The sequence below is a fragment of the Tupaia chinensis genome, unplaced genomic scaffold (genome assembly GCF_000334495.1).
Source record: "Tupaia chinensis unplaced genomic scaffold, TupChi_1.0 Scaffold000164_1, whole genome shotgun sequence".
In the NCBI taxonomy this organism is placed as follows: Eukaryota; Metazoa; Chordata; class Mammalia; order Scandentia; family Tupaiidae; genus Tupaia; species Tupaia belangeri.
Window position 1 is genome coordinate 2089347 of NW_006159638.1, and position 9305 is coordinate 2098651.

The 9305-nt window shown below is 32.6% G+C and overlaps 1 protein-coding gene across 1 annotated transcript in view; it reads left to right on the plus strand.

The window, feature by feature from the left end:
• The window catches only part of MSH4 (mutS homolog 4), a 130528-nt gene extending 127218 nt beyond the window's left edge, over positions 1–3310 (plus strand). The window contains exon 20 of the mRNA XM_027770883.1: positions 3119–3310. Coding sequence (XP_027626684.1) covers positions 3119–3310 — 192 coding nt within the window. The remainder of the gene's footprint in view (positions 1–3118) is intronic.
• Positions 3311–9305: the final 5995 nt, after the last annotated feature.

Below are 9305 nucleotides of genomic sequence, written 5' to 3' on the forward strand. Positions count from 1 at the left end.
AACTAGAAATGGAAAATTTTTGATAATAATATGCATGATTAAGTCACTATGCAGTATATTCTGGATGGGAAATCACATTTTGTATGCTGTGATGATGCTGAGGGAAAGAATGTAAATTAAGTTAAAAAAAAGTTTCAGGAAAAAAAACTAAAACTGTTTTTCTTGAAATTAAAAAAAATGCGTTAAAAATACCTGTTTGATGCCTTCAGTAAGATATATAGCCCCATCTAGGTGCTACTTTATAGGATGTTCATTCTACTCACTGAGGCTTATGCATAAAGTTGGACTTGTGTTCATGGTAATGTTTATATTTCAGTTAAAGCTGTGCTTGCTATGAAAATATTTAGATTAATTAAGATCTTTAGTGACTCAGTAAAATGTGGGTGCGGGAGGAAGTATAGAAAGCAAACATAGATACCAGAGACAGTGTGGGAGGAGAGTGGGAGACGGCCGAGGGTAAGAGGGAATCAAGGATGGAAAAAAAAAAGCAAAACATACAAGAAACAAGAAATTGAAAATTATTTGTTGACAGTAACATGTATGTTGATGTGCTTGATTGAGCCAATATACAGTGTACTCTGGATGGAAAATCTCCCTTTGTATGCTGTAATGATGTACAGTGAATGAATGTACATAAATTTAATAAAAATGTATAATTTAAAGAAAGTAATATACAGATTCAATACAATTACTTATTAAAATACAAATGACATTGTTTGTTGATAGAAAAGCAATTATAAAATTTGTATGGAATCACAGTTGACTTTGAATAGCCAAAGCAATTTTGAGCCAACATGAAGGCAGTTAGAGGCAGCATACTACTGGATTTCAAAATATACTTAAAGCCATAGCAATAAAACATCAAAGTGCTGATGGAATGGTAAAGGAACGCAGACCAATGGAACATAGTAGAGAAACCAGAAGTGAATCTGCTAGATAGTGCTAGTGTTTTTTTTTTTTTTTCCTTTAGTGCAACAATATGCTAGCAGTCTAGAGCTAGCTCTTTTTGATGAAGGTGCCAAGAACATCCACTAGACAAAAGAAAGTATCTTCAATAAATGGTGCTGGTAAAAATGGACATCCATGTGCAGAATAATGAAGCTATACCCATACAAAAATCAACTCTAAATGGAGTAAAGACTTTGCATTTAAGTTTGAACTATGAAGTTACTAGAAGAAAACATAGAGGAAACACTTTAGAACATTGGTAGTCATAGGCTTTTGAAAGGAAGTGGATGAATATGGAAGACTTACTGCTGAGTGGAGCAAGCCATGCTATGAAGGAGAGGCATTGTATGTCCCCACTTAATATATACCGAGTGTCTGCACTCTAAAAAAAAAAATTGAAACCATACTGCTTCTGTTGTTAGTATTTTGAAATTTTGAAAGTTGTTTGTAAACTGTCAAGAACTATGGAGTATGAGCTAAAACTTTTTGCTATGTAAAGTAAATGTTTGTGGAAAAATGTAAAAATAAATAAATGAAAGAAAAAAATTTAAAAAAAGAACATTGATAGATACAAAGAGTTCATGAATAAAACTTCTAAAGCCACAGGCAATATGAGCAAGATAGAAAAATGGGATTATGTCAAACTAAGCTTATGCACAACAGGTTAAATAATCAAGAGTAAAGAGAAAGCCCATATAATGGAAGAAAATATTTATATGTTGTCTATCTGACAAGCAATAAATAACCAGACTATACATGGAACTCAACTCTGTGGCAGAAAAACAATTATTTTTTCAAATGGGCAAACAACCTGAATAAATGGTTCTCAAGAAAAAAATGGTTCTCAAGAAAAAAATTATATACAGTCCAGTTTATAGCTGCTCATTAAGGTGGCTGGATCCTACATGACTGACCACACAGTTTGAGTCCTGGGCCCAGTGGCTTGCAAGACACACTGGGCGTGTGTACACAAGTGCCCGAAATTCTGAAATGAGGGAGAAATGGAGGAGAAGTGATTACAGTGTGACTATGCCCCATGGGGTGTGCTTTCTCACTTGCCCTCTGAATGCACACACCCTCTGACAGATTTTTAAAAAAATTCATATAAATGACCAATAAATATATGAAAAAATGCTCAGCATTACTAATCACTAAAAAAATGTAGATTGAAATTATAATGAGATATCATCTCACCCAAGTTAAAATGGATATGAAGAAGACATTAACTGTTGCTGGTGAGGATGAAGAAAAAGGGACACTCTTACACTGCTGGTGGAAATGTAAATTATTAGCAGAGCCATTATACAAAACAAATAGGAGTTCATTAAAAAACTAAAAATAGAACTTCTGTATGATCCAGTAATCCCACTACTGTGTTTATAACCAGAAGAAAGTAACTAAGTATGTTCCAAAAATGTCCGTACAGCATTGTTTACTGAAGTGCTATTCACAATAGCCAAGATATGGAAGAAATCTGTGTCCATTAACTGCTAAGTAGATAATATGTAGTGTGTATGTGATACACACAAGAGAGTACTATTCGGCTAAATAGACAAGTTTAGAGGACGTTATGTTAAGTGAAATAAGACAGGCACAGAAAGAGAAATAACACGTTTTACCTCATATGTACAAATTTTAAAAAAGGAAAAAAGCTTCATAATAGTAGAGGGATAAAGAAATGATCTGGAGAAGATGGCAGGAGTCAGGGGTGAGATATTTGTTTATAGAAATGAAATTGCACATGATAGGTGAAACAAGTTCTAGAGTTATAAAACACAGTGAGGAGAATATAAATGGCAGCAACTTGCTACAAGTAACTGAAAAGATTCTGAATGTTTCCAGACAAGTATTGTCAAATGGTTGAGATAATGGGTGTGCTAATTATCATGAATGAATCAGACATTGTATCCCCACAAATAGGTACAATTATTAGTTAATGAGCAATAATCTTGTACCAACAAAACAAAATAGTAAATGGTTATGAGAAATTTTATTCTTCCAAATATTTCTTTATTTCTTCTGGCATATTCTTTTAGTGATTTATCTAGAGGAATTGCTTAAACCTTGGGTTTTACATTTCTTTGAGAGGACACAGAAAATTGCCAAGATGTGGTTTAAACAAAACGTATAGTATTTATATTTTAATTTTTATATATATTTTCAATAACAGCAAACCCAAAGGAGTACCCCTGAGATGGAAAGACAGAGGGCTGTGTATCATCTAGCCACTAGGCTTATACAAACTGCTCGAAACTCCCAATTAGATCCAGACAGTTTACGAACATATTTAAGTAATCTCAAGAAAAGGTATGAAGAAGATCTGCCCAGAGCTGAAGAAGTTCCAGAAAAGACTGAAGAATAATAATTCATATCTTATACTAATCAGATAATATGTCTTAATATGAGAAAGCTAGAATTCATTTTTCTACTGAGAGTAAAAAAAATATTTGCTACCTGTTATATTTTAATTAAAAATTACATTATTTTAATCCTAGAATTACCATCTTTATATTCTACATGAAAATTATATTTTTACTTAACAAATGAGAACTACTTAATGATTTTTATGTTAGAAAAAAATTGGTATAATATCCTTTTTCTCATTTATGAAATTTCACGTTATTCTTAAATTATACTTAGAAATTATAGCTTAAAATATTATTTTAAATACCTTTGCAAAAAAACTGTCTAGGCTTGGAAACTTATTTGCATTTTTCTTTTACATTCCATTCTAAATTAATATACCCTATGACTCAATAATTTCTTAGTTAATGTCACCAAATTCCAACATGGGCTAGTTCCATAGTTAATTAGAATGATTTGGAAATTTAAAATATTCTTTTTGACATTCAGTATAATTCAGAATATACATTGGAACCATTTATTCAATAAACTATAGCATTCATAGTAATTTAACCAAAAAATTATTTGTAGACTAATTGAGGGTTATATTTTTTGTTTATATATGCTTATTATATTTTATAATATTAATATTTGTTGACTTCAGTAAATTCTTTTTCTTTATTTTAAATAAACATTAGGTGCCAGATATATTAAAAAGTTATAATTGAAATGATATACATACTTTTGTAAAAATTAATGTAAATTAATGCTTTATATTTATTATATATTAAATGTTTTGCTAGACTACTTATATTTCCTATTGTCATGTTTTGGAAAGAGAGTATCACAGTATTTGAATGTAACCATTAGCCACTTTTTAATCCTCAGCCTTCAAAATGAATTATATTTTATTTGGTTATCCCTAAAAGTAGTTAGCTAATCTAGGCTTGTGGCAAATTTCTAGAAGGCACTGATCAAGGAAGAGCAGGGCATTGCAGATTGTTTGAAAGGGTAGGAAGGAAAAGGGAAGATGCAGTAACAGGCAGAAGGGGAAGTAGAAGAAAAACAGGCAAGTAGAGACAGGTGCAGAGTATCAACTATGCTGAGTATTATTTGTTCAAATGCATTAACTTCATTTTAGATTTAACACTAATGTTAGATTCCACTAGGCTTCGAAGAAATTTTTCATCACTTAGAGCAAAAACTGCAGCCAACTAATTAATGTCTTTTATTTAAGCTTTGAGATACTGAAGTAAAAATAGATTTATGTTTTCTTAAAATTAACTTGCTTTTTCTTAAAACATTTTGTATATCGCAGAAACATACCGAAAAGTAAAACAAAAAATATAGTGTCATGGTATTATGTTTCTCCATTCACCCCTAGAATAGAGAATACTAGTGAGACAATTCATTCTTTAATTTTAAGATTTGATTTTACTCTTCAGTTCCTCTTTGCCTTTGCTTTTCTATAAAACTGTAGAATATTATCTCATAATCCAAACTTTCAAGAAATATTCTCATAATGTTTTAGCAAATTCCTTTGATTTCCAACTCAACATCATTCTTTTAGACAGCTATATCTTTCTGCTTACAGGGCAAAATTCTACATAAGATAATCTTTTCTAAGTTCAGGAGTAAAGTATGTAGTGGTGGAGAAGAAATGCTTCTTATACTAATGCGCAGGAAGAAATGTATTTATTTTTCAACTTACATACAGAAAAATTAACTCTTTTTGGCATACTGTTTTATGAATTTTAGGTTATTTGTAGACTTACGTTATCACCATCACAATAAGGATACAGAACAATTTCATCTCCCCAAAGAGTACCTAGGTGCAGTCTTTTTGTAGTCAAATTATTCTCTGATTTTTAACTTTAACCCATCAATGAGAAACTTATTTTTTTGTGTGTGCAGTTTCTTTTTTTATTCTAGAATATTTCAATAAATGGGATTATATAGTGTATGACCTTCAGAGACTGGCTTCTTTAATTTTGCATAATGCATTTGAGATTTATCCACATTTTTGTGCCTTTTTATTGCTGACAAGTGCTCCATGGTTTGGATGTGCGATAGTTTGTGTATCCATTAATTTACTGAATGACATTTGGGTTTCCAGTTTTGGATTATTATGAATAAAGCTACTATAAATCTTCCTGTGAGGTTTCTGTGGGAGCATAAAATTTCATTTATTTAGATTAAATGAGCATGAATTGGCTGTTGGTTAACTGTATGTTTAACTTCTTTTTTTATAATTATTTATTTTATTTATTATTATTTTTTAATTTGACCAGAGCGAATCACAGAGAGAGAGAGAGAGAAGGAAAGTGAGAAAGTAAGCTACCAGGTCCAGGACTCAAACTGCATTCAGCCATGTGGGAGTCCAGTACCTAAACAGCAGTGCCACCTGTGGGTCCCTATTTAACTTCTTATAAAGCTGCATAACTCTTTTCCAGAGTTATATATACCAGTTTGCATTCTTAGCCATGTGTGAGAATTCCAGTTACCCTTCATGTTCACTAGTACTCTATATTGTCAGTTTTCTTTTTCCTTTTTAGTGTTTTTTTTTTTTTCTATATAGCACATGTACTTGCTGGAAAGAGACAGCGAGAGACAAAAAAAGGAAAAGTGAATCACTAAAGATCTTAATTAATCTAAATATTTTCATAGCAAGCACAGCTGATATATACATTTCCATGAACATATTTTGTATGTTGTAATGAAGTACAATGAATGAACGTAAATAAATAAATTTAAATTTAAAAAAAGAAAACAAAAAAAAAGAAACCAACAAAAAAAAAAAAAGTGAGAAATCACCCCCTCTCTTGGGGGGATTATGGATGGCCATTATGCAATCCTTTCTCCTCCATTCTTCTCTTGGGATCTTGAACATGTGCCTAGTGTGATTTTTAAGCCACCAGCCCAGAGACTCGAACTGTGGTTGACCATGTGGGAGTCGAGTGCTTTAACCACCACATTCTGGCCTTCAGTTTTCTTTTCTTTTTTCTTTTTTAAATTTAGTATTATAGTAGATGTGTATTCAATGCTTTTTTTAAAATTGAAGTTATTTTGATAGTGTTTTACCCAGCAGTGATTTTTTTTACTTTATTTTATATGTAATATAAAATACTACTTTTAGCCTACTCTTTAGTAGCTAATTTCTAAATATGTCCCTTTAAATAAAAGTTTTAGAATCAGTGCTATTTTTAGAAAGCAACAAAGCAAATCTAATTTAATAAATACTTTCTGTGGACTAGGCAATATAATAGGTGTTAGGAGTATAAAAGATAGAATATCTGACTTTGAGGATCTCGGGTATAGTATAGAGAAAAACCACTAATGTTAGTATTGGATAACCATATAAGTACAACAGAGGAATGTACAAAGAGTATATAATTTTTGTGGGTAAAAATATTTTAAAAGTAAAATATTTCAGATATTTGGGAATGAAAGTGCATTTTAAATTTACTTTGCTTTTTTTAAAAACTGCCAGAGGGCATGTGCACTTGTTGGCAAAGAAGAGAGAAAGCACCCTTATGGAGAATCATCATCCTACAATCCCTTCTCTTCAATCTCTCCTTCCTTTTTGTGATTTTGGGCATGAATACACATGCACCTGACATTTTTCTCAAGTTGCTGGATCTGGGATTTGAACTGTTTGGTAGGCCATGTGGGATCCAGCTGTCTTAACTGCCAGGCTTTGGGATGGCCCCAGGAAAGGGCATTTTATATAAAAGGATTAAAATAAGTTAGGTGCTTTATATAAATTTCTCATATAGACTACTTTAGAGTTTTAGGGTATGTTTGTTTTGGGGGAATGGTAGTATTGGGGGCCTAACATGACTAGATTTGCATTTTAGTAAGATCATCTGGGTTGTAGTATGAATGATGTTTGACATGAGAGGGTGAAACCAGACTGAAGGAAGTTGTTTTAGTAAAGTAGATGAGAAAACTAGAAACACTGAGAATGTGACAGTTGTATGGAGAAGGAAAGGACAGTGGAGAGGTTAGAATGCTTGGTTAGGGAGAGGACATCAATTGGAAATACAGTAAGGTGATTTAGTGACTGATTAACTTTATTTAGTAACTGATCTGTTTTTTTTTTTAGTGAGGGGAAGGTATGGTGAGTTAAATTTTGTCCTACATCCCCCAAAATATTTTGAAGTTCTAACCTTTAATACCTCATAATATAAACTTATTTGGAAATCAGATAATTTCAAACGTAATTAGATAAGATGAAGTCATACTGGAGTAGGGTGAGCCCCTAATCTAATATGTCTGGTATCTTTTTTAAAAATTAGCTAAATAAAATCATAGGGAAAATGACGTATGAAAATGGAGAATTTGAGTAATCTGTCACAAGCAAGGAATGCCAGAGATGGTTGGAAAGCCCCCAGAAGCTAGGAAAAGGCAAGAAAGGATTTCTTTACAGGAACAAGGACCTGGTGGCACCTTAATTTTGGACTTCCAGATTCCAGAACTGTGAGACAAGAAAATTCTATTGTTTTAAGCCACCCACTTTGGGGTACTTTACTATGATACTCTAGAAAACTAATACAGAAGGTAAGAGTTAAATATGATTTTGGGTGATGATATCATCAACCATGTTGAGAAATATGGAAGGAATCAGAATCTTAGTGGGCAAGAGTTCCTGGAATTTAGATGCTGCTTATTGTCCAGTCTGTAGATTAAGTCTGGGCCATACTCAGTAAAAGTGGTAATTCACGGAGGGCAATCGGGGATGACAGGGACAATGTGGGAGGAGGATGGGTCATAACAGAGGGAGGGGGATGGGGAATCTAGGATGGTAAAACAAAAGGCAAGGTATGCAGGACACAAGAATTGGGAAATTATTTGCTGAGAACATATATGTTGACGTGCTTGATTGAGCCAATGCACAGTATATCTTGGATGGAAAATTCATTTGTGTGTTGCAATGGGAAAAAAATATATAATAAAAAATAAACTATAAAAAAAAAAAGAAGAAGAGGATAGAGAAAGATAGCAAGTGAACAATAAAGAGGATGTTAGTGAGAAACAGATATAGTTTATTATCTGTTGAAGATGACGTGTATAGTATTCTCAACTGGACTGGTCTGGGAAGTATTTCATGATGGGTGAAGTCTTTTAACAAGCAAAATGAGAAATAGTGATTGACTGTTTTAAAAAATTATAATAATAATAATTATTGGGAAATGCATGGAAAAGACTTTGAATGATAAAGCGGGGAGATCGATGCCTCTGTATTGACTGACATGCATGGCATTCCCTTTTGAAAAAGCAATGGAAGTCAATGTAAAGTTATATGTAATCCAATGTAATAAAAAAAATAAAAAAAAAAAGAAACACATGCATTTATTAACTGAATAGAATACAGCTAAAAATAAACGTATATTTGGTTTCAAAAAAAAAAAGAATATTACATAAAAACTAGACCAATATCCTTCATGAACACAGATATATAGAAATCCTTAATACGATATAAGCAAAAAAAAAAGGTCAGCGATATATCAAAATGAATAAATCTTGACCAACTAGTTTATCCCAGGAATATGCAGTTTACTATCTGAAAATCAAAGTAATTCACCATATTGGTTGTCTTAAAAAACAACACACACACCATTTGATGATATCAGTAAATGATGAAAAGACATTTGACAAATCTGACATTCATGATACAAAGTCTCAGCTGACCGAGAATTAAAAGGAACTTCAACCTGAGAAAAGGTATTGACAGAAAGATCTACAGTTTGAACCAGCAGATGGCATAGTGGTTACACTGCTAGACTCCCACATGGCCGAACACAGTTCAAGTCCTGGATCTGGTGGCTTAAAACACACTGGTCGTGTGTGGGTGCGTGACCAAGATTCCAGGAGGAGAATGGAGAAGGGATTATGGCATGGCCATCCCTCCTGGAAGGTGATATCTCACTTTCCCTCTCACTCTCTGTCTCTTTCTCTCTCTTTGGCAAGATACATACCCTAAGGCAAAAACTTCTACCCCCCCCCCAAACAAA